This window comes from Nestor notabilis, unplaced genomic scaffold (genome assembly GCF_000696875.1).
Source record: "Nestor notabilis isolate BGI_N333 unplaced genomic scaffold, ASM69687v1 scaffold11460, whole genome shotgun sequence".
Lineage (NCBI taxonomy): Eukaryota > Metazoa > Chordata > Aves > Psittaciformes > Psittacidae > Nestor > Nestor notabilis.
The window spans coordinates 80,552-92,658 of NW_009911596.1; the positions used below are offsets into that span (position 1 = coordinate 80,552).

At 35.8% G+C, this 12,107-nt stretch overlaps 1 protein-coding gene across 1 annotated transcript in view; it reads left to right on the top strand.

The window, feature by feature from the left end:
• Positions 1–10,011, top strand: part of CNOT2 (CCR4-NOT transcription complex, subunit 2) — a 47,520-nt gene extending 37,509 nt beyond the window's left edge. The window contains exons 13-15 of the mRNA XM_010015582.1: positions 752–852; positions 1,415–1,559; positions 8,868–10,011. Of these exons, the coding sequence (XP_010013884.1) occupies positions 752–852; positions 1,415–1,559; positions 8,868–8,954 (333 nt within the window). The 3' untranslated portion in view covers positions 8,955–10,011. The remainder of the gene's footprint in view (positions 1–751; positions 853–1,414; positions 1,560–8,867) is intronic.
• Positions 10,012–12,107: the final 2,096 nt, after the last annotated feature.

The following is a 12,107-nucleotide window of genomic DNA, read 5'->3' on the forward strand; positions in this document are numbered from 1 at the left end:
CAAAATCAGTGCAGGGTGTCCTCAATCTTTTGGGGAACAGTGGTGCATTAACCAGCTAGTTGGACACGTCTAGAAAAAGGTTCTATTTTTTTCCACCTTAGAAAAAGAAAGGGAAGACAAAACTGAGAACAGGCATGGTTAGCAAAAGAGCACATTATGTTTTTAGGAGCTTGCCCTTCATGCAAAGCAGTTTTTTACAGTCCATATACTGTAATATTCAAATGCCATATTAAATTGAGATATTTCTAGAGACGAGGTCGGAATTGTGGTTCAAGATATTCTCACATTTATCTGTTGCATTCCATACCTACACGAATAGGGATTTTTTTAATAGATATGTTTCCTTTCAGCTGTTGCAGTTCTGTAAGAGTGATCACTGAGAAATACTGTAAGAAATTTTAGTAATGTTACTTAACAGAGTTTGAAGTGGGAAAATATGAGTAAATGTTGGTGGTTGTTTTGTTAAATAACAAGCTGAGGATACACAAAGGCAGAAAATTCTGTCTTGCCAATTTGTTACTTCTGTTTATTTTCCTATTGTATCCTTTAAGTTGTAAAGGTTAACTAAAAGTGAAGAAAAAGCGATTGGTTTAATAATTATTACTCTTGTTATATTAGAGTATCATTTGCAAACACATTTAGGATGGAAGCACATTCTGGATGTATCCTTATGTTATCTAAGTGAGATAGTATGTCTTAAAACATTTATCTATTGTGATTTTTCATCCTCATTTTCTTCAATCTTTTGCAGCTGGCTGCAATAAAACTTGGCCGATATGGAGAAGATCTCCTGTTTTATCTCTATTACATGAATGGAGGAGATGTATTACAGCTATTAGCAGCAGTAGAGCTGTACGTTCAAACTGTTTTGTCAGTCTTTTATGATTTAATCTATTGCAGTAATGGAGTAGCAGATGTAAAAAAAAAACTCAAACCCAACAAGTTAGAAACTGAAAACAGAAGCTTAGTCAATCTAAAGCTGGAAACCTTTTTTTAAATACCTCCTCCAACCTTGGTTGAATTTTGTACTTTTTTTTCATTCATGTAGTGGAAATCAAAAGCCTGTCTTGTGAATTTTGTATTATTATGAAACACTGTGAAAAAGTGGCAGGTGCCAGTCATTATTAACCATGTAATTTAACTATTTTGAACAAAACGAAAACCAGGAAATAATCATATGAGTTTGTTGTTTGAACCTACCAGGCTTCTTAAAGTTTCATATGGGATCAGTTTGAGGTGTAATAATTCTATGGAAGAGGTATGAGATCACAGGTATAACTATGTCTTAAAAATTTTGGTTTGCTTTTGAATACATTGTACAATTTTAATTGAAACCCTTAAAATTTTTATTTATTAAGTCACATTCAGATAACTAACACTAAAAAATATTTTTCCTTCCTATTGAAAATTAAAGATTTAACCGGGATTGGAGATACCACAAAGAAGAACGAGTATGGATCACCAGGGCACCCGGCATGGAGCCAACGATGAAAACCAATACGTACGAGAGGGGAACATATTACTTCTTTGACTGTCTTAACTGGAGGAAAGTAGCTAAGGTATCTCTTTCCCCTTGTGCAGATTTTTTAAGTCTGTCAACCATGTATTTTTAGAAGGGCAAAAGTAAAACTCAGCCTCTTCTCCCCATCCCTCACTCCCCCCAAATCTCAAACATTTTAACCTTCCGTTGTTTAAGTTCACTATCTTAATTTCTGATGTGTGAGGGAATAAAGATATCCTAAAACACTGGCTTGCTTGTGGGAAAGGAGGAGCTGTCTCTCTGTTTCCAGTTTTCTTTTGGACATACAAGGACTTAGAACTTCTATTATGAGTTTTGTTACAATCAAAAGCTTCCCCCCTCTCCCCGCCCAAGTACAGAATTATAGAATAGAAAGCATTATGTTAGAACTTGTGCTTGCAAGTATTTTGTTATTTTGCTTTAGAAAATTAAATAGGCAGCCACTGTATCTCACTTTGGAATTAAAAATGGGGGTGGGATGAGTGGGAGGAGTATTTTTATTGTTTTTCACGTATTTTCCTTGAGCATGTTGCTGGGCTTCCGTGCTCTGTTGTTTGAACATTAGAGTATTTTGAAATAAATCACTTCTTTTAGGGAGGAGCCATGTTTTCATGATACTTGTTTTCTGTATTCTAGGCCAAGAGGCATTAAAATAATCTACAGTCTTCTCTTCAAACTTTTCATGATCTATTTGTTCCTTTCTGTCAGTAAATACCGTCAGTAATGTTCACCTTTTACTTATTAGCTGAAGAAATGTATAGCATTGTGGTTCATTTACTCCACCACCCCCAAAAATAATTCATTTCCAGTATCTTCCAACTTCTAAGACCATCCAATTCAAGTTCTAGCTTCCAGTTTTTAAGACCGTATCATACAATGTCTTTTGCTGGCTGGATTGTGATTTCTTTCCCCCTCTAAAGCAAAGTTTTTTCTAGTGCCAGAACACTACCTGAGTACATCAGGAGTGCTAATGTTTGCTACCTGGCAAGAGGTATGCTCTTTCGAAATTAGCTGCTGGACAAGGTGGTGCCTTCAGCTTCAGCTGGAGCTGATAAAAGATACATTCACATAATACACATATACATACAAGATTTCACCTACCTAGAGTCTTTTTGAGTTAAACAATTTGTCAGGAATCTCATTGCCCATTTAACTTTAGCTACATGAGATCTTATGGATGTGGCATGATTTTGCCTCAAGTTTTAGCTGACGTTGCATTCATCAGTGAAAGAGGAACATAGAACTTCCATATCAGACCTTCTGTAGGTCGCAGGAGTATCACACTCCTGCTTTTCTCTGAAAAAAGGACTTAACAGATCAGACCAGATTAATCGTGAAGCCTTGAACTCACAGATGTGATTCCACCATGTCAGAACTACATTTTGTGGTTCTACATCCTTAGGTATTTAATCAGAAATCTTGTCACCTGGAGCCCAACTCATGGATTTTTTTCTGAATAGGCATTTTATGTCTGTAAGCAAGTTGCATCTGTTGCATCGTCACACTTGGAGATTGTGAAATACTGCATTAAATAGTTACATGTCTGTTGATGTGTTTTTAAACATCAGCTTTAAATTAAAGGGAATAAAATTCAGTGTTCTCCCCTCTGTATATTGAGGTTTGCTGTCATCTAGAGATTAACTGGATATAATACTCTTTTTTTCTTTCATTCCCTCTCCTCCAGTAAGTTTGCTTAGTTTATGCAAGCTCCTCTCAGAAATTAACATTTTAGTTGCCCTAAATGATATGGGAGGTTATTCAGTCCATTTGTATGCATGACTCATTGCCTCTGTGACCATAAGGACCAAGATTTTGTAACCCAAGTTTTTAATAGCAAGCCCAACTTGGATGGCTTTTCATAAATGCAGGGTAATTCCAAAACTTCAAAGCAAAAGCATTACTCCCCTCAAAAAAAAAAAAAAAAAAGCCAAAACAAAAGGAAAGTTTTAATTTATTGCTTGGTATACTTCATTAGGTTTCCCAAGACACTGTTTAAAGCTACTTTATTATTACATAAGATCATCAGAGGGAAAGTGATTACTTTTTGAAAGGATGAATTTCTTCTTCGGAGTCAACTGAATATGTTCCATTTATTTATGAGCAATAAGAGCCTCATGTAGGTTCATATATCAATGGAATTGATTCTTTACCCTATGCGGAAACACATTTCTTTTACTAGGAGGAAGTGGTGCCCATTGTATAAGGGTAGTAAGCTCTTTAGTGTCTCCTTTTTTTTTTCTACCGGTATTAAATGTATGAAGTTGCTACTTGGTGCTTAAGCATTATTCTTGAAGACAGTATTACCTCTATTTGGAGTCCTGAGTGATGTCCTGAAATTCGGCATTCAGTACTTGAGTTGCTAATTATCACACTAGATCCTTCCTCTTAAAAAGCAGAGCTGGCTTCATCTGTTAGGCATTCCTAAAAACTGTGGCGAGAGAGGTAGATGAGAGAGATGAATCACTACTCTTCTCTGAATGATTTTGCCCAAGATCTTCATCGTTTCTCTTCTTTTTACTTTGCATCCTGAAATTAATTGTCCCAACATTAAGAAGCAGTTGATAACTAGTATGGAGAGGGATAGTATTTTCTAAAGTTTTGCACCTGCAGCAATAAGTTAACAAAGAATGTGATTCCCTCCTCCCTGGTGTCTATAGGAAGAGATAATTTCTTTTAGTCTTGTGTATTTCTTACTGTAAAAAATGTAACTGGAGTGTTATTTTAAAATCTGTATTTAATTTTATTTTGGTGCAGAATACAGCAGGAAGTTAGAGGTGGTTTTGGGGAAAAATTGCTATTTTGTTACATGGAAAAGGAATAGCTTGCTAGAAATCATTCTGCGACCTTTGCATGTTTGATAAATAAATAAGAACTTAGGTGTATACCAGGTGTGATCTTGGCTTTGAATAGGAACGTTGTTACCTCTGATACTAATTTCGAGAGTTGATATTTCCTTGGAGGAAGACTAACATAGACTTACCGTAACAAGAATGGCAGTATTTCATAACTCCATGTTGCATGAAAGCAAAGAAAAGTGTGGCCAAGTAATTTTATCAAACAAATGCAGAAGTGTTTGTTAATGTTTCAGGAAGTTAAAAATATAAGAAGCTATGAGAAAAAGTCGTCTGATAAATTGCAGTCTCTTACTACAACTGCTGCATTATTACTGAATGCTAAGAATATCAGTTCCTTAAAAGGCTGCAGTAGTAATTTTTCTTAACGGTTTCATTAGTCCTTTTTGAAGCAGTCAGACAAGAATTATTTCTAGTAAATTACTGTCTCTTACATGTGTAAATTCAATTTCACAGTACTTTATAAACTGGTCTGTTCTAGTGTATATGCTCAAATATAGGGCAGCACATATTTTAATGTGTTGTGCTTTGCAGACATGGTGCATTATGAGCTTATGTATTTATTGTACCTATTTTAAATTATACTGCATTTCAATAGATACTGAAATACAACTTTCTACTTTGTATAATATGACTAAACTTTAAGACTACGTTTGTAAAAAAACATACACCAGACATGATCGAACAGATTTCTTGATGCTGTCCTGGGTTGGTTTTAACAAAGCCCAGTAGACAGGATGACTTCAAGAAAACATAAAATAATTAATTCATCTTTTTCATTAAGCTGTAGGCTCTATTTTTATATTCCTGTTTGATAATAGACTGAAGAAGGAAATGCAGTGTAACAGTTGAGTAATGAGAGTTCCTAAACTATTAGGAAATAAAATCAAATTAATTTTATGTTGATACATGGTAGTAAATAGTGAAAAAAAAAAAGAATTACAGTAAATGTAAAATCCACTTTAAATGCAAAACAAAATGAAGGAAAATGCTGATTAGAGATATATGGTTTTCATCCTAGGGCACATGGAAAGTACAGTATGGTTAAAGACACTTTGGTTTTTCACTGAGGATTGGGCTATGTATTTTGCTGCTGTTGAGGAGACATTACAGAGGAAGGGAAGTTGATATGACACTAAAAATGCTTTCTACAATTGCATATTTACTGAAATCCTCATTTAAATTGCCTGAAGTAATCTGTCTGGAATTCCTCCTTTGAAAAGTAAGGAGAATTAATCCCGTCTCAGAAACAAGAATATAAAACCCTTTTACTTTGATTTTTGTAGTTACAAAACATGGAATTCTTTGTGGGAGAGAAGGTTGTATTTCCAACCATTTATTTGCTTGTAAGGGTGGCTGTGTATATTAAATTACTCCCTACTCTTCTAAGATCAATATTCATTGACATACTTTTGTAATAGCTAGAATGTTAAATCTGTTCTTCTAATAGGAATGTGCCATAGCATTTTAATTCAGCCCATAATTTAAATCTTTGCATCTATCTTGAAGCCAATATAAATGCTGTTTTTCCGGTTCCATTTGGAATTTTTGAGCTAGCCGTGGAATTTCTACCATCTCCTTTGATGGACTTTACACAGTCCAGAATATAATGTCCTCAGGACACTTCCTGTTCTGCTAACTTTTTGTTTTGTTTTACTCTATTAATGCTATGGATTATCTTAAGCAGTTCTCTTCTATCTCTAGTATTCTTGCCTATTATTATTTCTACATGTGCAGGCTGATGTAACTTTACCATCAAAATAAGTTTTCAGGATAACATGAGAAGTGATGGATTTCTTTGTGTAGAACAATTCGTTTAGTGTCGCATGTGTGCTCTTGAGTTTCCACACACATTTAGTATTCATTATTCTTGCTTAATAAAAGGTATTTAATTTTCAATAATTACTTCCATGTAGAAAATAAAACAATTTAACAGATGTTTGTCAATGGATAAATGGCACTTTTTTTTTTTTTTCACATTTTATCTGTATCTGTTTATATTAAAAAATATCAGTGCTACTGTTTACATCCTAAACCACAGTGGCCACTGGAATCAAAAGCAAAACAATAAACTATATCTGTAATCTAAGTATTTTTCTATATGTAATAAATAATTGCCTTTTAGTCTTCAAAAATTTGGTCAATGAGTTCTTTTTTTGATACTGTCATATATAACTTGAGGTGTCCTCATACATTTCTGGATATTGGACTTGAGCATTGCTGTCACTAGGATGCAAAACAAAATCAGGCTGCTTTAAGCCTGTTTATTTTAAAAATCGATGACAGTTTGAAGTGTAAACTCCCATCTAAAGGAAATTTGGTAGGGAATCCTATTGCTCCTTCTAAATGAGGGGCTTCCAGTTTGTGGCGCGCAAGGGCTGCCCAAGCTCCTGAGGATTTCTTTCAGACGCACACCTTGTTCACAGCTACTAGTGCCAATAGAGGCATGCTACCATCTCAAGTTTGGAAAGCCCTTTTTAGGTTACTGATACTGTCCTAGCAGTTTAAGTAGCCGTGGATAATTTTGATAATTTTGAAGACATTTCAGAGCATGTGGAGGTCCAGGTAATGACTGAAGATGGCCATAGATTGATAGTAATCTGCAGATCCTTCCACAATTATGGACAGAATAGAAACTTGAAAGTTATGAATGGGAGAGGAGTTTGAGTGGTATTTTTTTCTATTATAAAACTACTTCAGAATTGGTGAAGACCCACCCAACCTAAACCAGCATCTCTTCAGTGTCGGCACATGTGTATGTGTACCTGCGCAGAAAGGGAGCATACACCAGCTGGCACACAGTGTTAATTAGGAATGCCAAAAGCACTTGACTTGTATGTGTAACCTGAAGAAGCCCAAACAGACAAGACAGAGAAACCCACCACTGAAATAACACACCCAAAACCCCACCAACTAACTAAAATACCCCTTGGTTGTAGTAGAGAATGGGGAGCCAAAATAGAAACAGATGTGCAGAACTTCAGTGCAAATGACTGTAACATCACAGGGTTTTGCTAGGTTTTTCCAGGTTTAGGGACAGTGTTCTCTGAGGAATGCAGACTTACTGAATGCTTAGTGTTTCCCCTACGTTGTTTCCTTACCATGCTGAATATTCTCTTGGTGCTAGATGGACCTTGTTTTGCCTTAGTGAAGAATGGTCTGAGAGTTGGATTTCCTAGATTTTATTTGGGGTCTTGCGTTGACGTTGTCTTTAAGGTTTTGGCTACCTGCGAAACTTAAATCACTTCTTAAATAGTCTGTTCGCTACTTTTAGTGTTTTCATCTCTATGTAGAAATAGGTAAGCTTGCTTTGCAGATACAGATGATGTTCTGCTGAGGTTCTCCACTGAGTTGGGCAAAATAGTGTTCATGCCCAAGGTAGCTGTTGTTGAATTACCAAGAAGTACTCTTGCTGGTCAATTCTAAAACTTCTGCTTAAGCTGTTACTTGAATGAAGATAAAATCGAGATGAGACAGTTAAACTGCTGAAATGATCTGAGAAATACAGGATTTCAGAAAGTCATTTTATGTTCTTGCATGAATGAAATAACAAGCACCAAATGCCAAAGTGCATTAATTAGGGTTGTGTTCACGAATCAAGGTCACAGGGATGGAAGCTGCTCTTTTCACTGTAAGAATTGGGATGCATTTAGGCATCAGGGGTGGTTACAAACTGTTTTGTAGTAGCTGCTGTAGTCAGAGTAAGGATTCCTACTGGATCACTCAAATGATTTAAAATTGCGCAAACCAGACACTCTTAAACAAAAGTCAGGTGATTGTGCTGGTGAGACTGTAAAGCTGCTTATTTACAAAGTGGTAGCTTGTGTGGCATCCAAGTACATGGGTAACACAGAAAACACAGAGAATTTCTCATGAAAGATCTTGGCAAAGTGTGATACAGGAGCAGTTTGCTCAGGATGTAGCTCTTCGGGTGAGTCTGAACCATCACATCGGAGTATGAAATGTGGTGGAATATTTTGTTAAATTCTGGCTTAAGTAGGTCTCAGTACTTCGGGTCTAGCATTTTAGATAGTGTTTCCCAAGGAGAAACCTAGCTAGTTTATCTTACAATTGGGTCTGATAGTTTGCCACAAAATAGTCCCAAACTTCAGGTCTTCTGAAATAAGTCTCTGTATGCCTGATATGTTGAAAGACAGAAGCTTCCATTCATAATTCAGCTCACGCTGTGATCGTGTATTTGGTTTCTGTGTGTGCATATATAAAATTGTTTGAGATCATAACTAGGGTTTTGAGACTAATGTAGCATGGAAAAGAATAAGAGAACCTACATATTGTGAGTATGATGGCTTAGGGTATTGATGACTTCCTGCTTAAAATATTGAATCTGAGACAGCAAAATCATGTGTTTCTACCTTAAGATAAGTTAGGACATGACATCCTCTGTGTTTGCGCTTTTCAAGTGTGGCTGGTAGAAAGATCAGGTCTCACCACCTAAATGACAGGTTGTTTAATTCGGTTTTGTCTTTTAATTGTAGGAGTTCCATCTGGAATATGACAAATTAGAAGAAAGGCCTCATCTGCCATCAACCTTCAACTACAACCCTGCTCAGCAAGCCTTCTAAAGACTTCCCTTTTCTTGGGGTATGGCTGTCTCAGCACAATACTCAACATAACTGCAGAACTGATGTGGCTCAGGCATCCTGGTTTTAATTCCTTGAGGATCTGGCAATTGGCTCATGCGAAGGGTCACCATTTGAGGTCCTGCCTTACTACTTATGTGCTGCCCAACAACTAAATTTGTAATTGTTTTTCTTTAGTTTGAGCAGGGTCTGAATTTTTGTTTTTGTTTTATTTTTTGCCAGCAGACAAGCTTGGGTCTGTAAAGACAAGCGAGTACACTGACAAAAGTTTACCACTTAGTTTTCCAAAATGTAAAAACAAAAAAAAGAAAAAAGACAAAAAATTAGACAACAAAATTTGCATTGTTCATTGTAGCACTATTGGTAATAAAAAATGTTTGTGCATTTTTATGTGAAGATCCTTCTCGTATTTCATTTGGAAAGATGAGCAAGATTTGCTTCCTTCATTTTACTTCCCCTTCTGTTTTTGAAAGGCAGTTTTCGCCAAGCTTAATGCAAGAATATCTGACTGTTTAGAAGAAAGATATTGCCACAGTCTCTGGTTAGTTTCCAGAGTTGTGTATTACTGAGCTTCATCTTTCCAGAATGAGCAAAACACTGTCCAGTCTTTGTTACGATTTTGTAATAAATGTGTACATTTTTTTTAAATTTTTGGACATCACATGAATAAAGGTATGTATGTACGAATGTGTATATATTATATATATGACATCTATTTTGGAAAATGTTTGCCCTGCTGTACCTCATTTTTAGGAGGTGTGCATGGATGCAATATATGAAAACGGGACATTCTGGAACTGCTGGTCAGGGGACTTCTTTGTCGCCCTGTGCACTAAAGGGCCAGATTTTCAGCAGCCAAGGACATCCATACCCAAGTGAATGTGATGGGACTTAAAGAAGTGAACTGAGACAATTCACTCTGGCTGTTTGAACAGCAGCGTTTCATAGGAAGAGAAAAAAAAAAAAAAGATCAATCTTGTATTTTCTGACCACATAAAGGCTTCTTCTCTTTGTAATAAAGTAGAAAAGCTCTCCTCACTGCAGTGTTGACTTTGATTTGAGATTGTGAAATTATTTCTTCAACAATGAAAACTGGAAAAAAACCCAAAAAGTTGAAGTATTAAAACTATCGAGCTGTACAGTGGTTAAGACACTTGAAGAGTCTTTTTGCTGCTGACAAGTAAATTTATGAGAGGTTTATATTCTTTTCCACAGTAAAGCCAAAAAGTTTGGTTAACCTTGGTTTCAGATCCCTTCTCTTGTAACAGCAGATAGCAAATCATTTTTAGAAGGGCGGGTGGGGAACATCTCAAATGATAAAGATGCTTCAAGAATTCATCACAAAAGGAACACTTGGAAGAAACTTGGTTTAGAACTGATCGTAGTTTAGTTCCAGGTTGGTATTTTCCCACTTAACCCAGAAATACATTTAATTTGTTGATCACTACGACTTGAACCTCCGGATGCAAACAAACATAAATATATAACAGTTCTGGAAATTGTAACTATTCTCTAAAGGGAAGGAATTAAAACCTGAGCCATTTGGCTAGTTTCCTTTTATTTTGATGTTACTGCCACTTGCCTCTAGTGCTGCAAACTGTTTCAAAATACCTGAAATGGCCAAAGCAAGAAAAGACAGCAAATCAAGTTACTGAATTGTGGGGATTTATTTTTTAGGTTTTGACCTGGTTTTCTATGTAGTGCAAAACCAGCTCATGGGCATGTACTGAATTATACTTGGAAATTGGACCATTAATGGCATTGCTGTGGCTCTGTTTCAGCTGTATTGCAATTCTACACTTTTTTTATATCTATTTTAAGATGAGAGACATAAAAATGTAAGTGTATTGATTATGGGGTTTTTTTGTTATTAAAGCCCACTGCTTTCAGAACTTGAAAGAAGAGGATGGTTATAACTGAGATGGTGGCTAGAAGAGCTGAAAAACCTGGTGGCTTTTTCTATTTGTCCTTTTGTTTTCTTTTTAACTTCTTTTCCTTTTTTCCTCCTTTTCTAATCCTGCCTTTTTTCTCCTCCATTTTTTCTCCTTCCTTTATTCTTCTTTTCTCTTTCTTAGATCAGAGCAGATACAAACATATATTTGACTGTTCAAACATGAATCTATAAATTTTAAAACCAGTAACTTTCTAAAAGCATCTTGCTCACTCCACAATTAACATTTCATTCTAACTGTCAAAGGTCCAGTGTGATCTTTGCCTTTTTTTTTTTAAGGATTCCTAAAATGATGTTTAAATCTTCAAAACAAGTATGATTATTTCTTCTATGGGCTTAGGGGTTTTTTTAATGTAATTTTTCATCTACATAGCCAATCTCATGAAAATGAACAACAGGTATGGTAAAGGGAGCAAGATAAGATGCCCTTTTTTTCATGTAACTTACACTACTAAAAATACCTGTGGTATTTAAAAACAAACTGGAATTTGGAATCTAAGTTCTCCAAAAGGTTACCTTGATGATACAGTTGTATTCAGCTGCATGATACTTCAAAAATGCAAGATGCTTGATTTTAGCAAACTTCTCACCTGTGAGCAGGGAGTTGGGGCTTTGCTCCTTTCAAGGGGAAGAACACTGTGGCTCTCATCTGTCAGTTAAATAAGTGTATATGGAGACTTTAAAATCTGTGACTTAATTTCATGTTACACTCTGGGTTGTAGCAGGAGAGAGGTTTAAACAGAAAACCAGGTGTAAAATGGGAAACACTTCTTAGCTGAGATCACAGGAATTATTAAAAAAAAAAAAGAAAGGAAAAGAAAACCCCTACTGCCTTTATTTCTTGAGAGGAAGAAAACCTCAGGCCTCACTGGCCATTGAATTGACCTGAAGAGTCTCAGTACTGTCAATTAAGGTCTGAGGCTTTTATTTTTACATTCCACTAAAGCTATTAATACGGGGAGAGAACAAAATGCTATTTTAAGAATACATTTATTTGAGGTGGGTTCTTTCCCCATAACTACAGCATTGTACAACAACATGCAAGGTAAGTTCTGAGTAGTAAACTGGATGTTCTTGGAAACAGGTGTATTCCTGTTTCTGGCCTGATTAACACACTCTCATAGTTATTGCTCCTTATTGTGTATTTGTTTATCAATTTTTACAGAGCAGTTAGCTTCACTTTC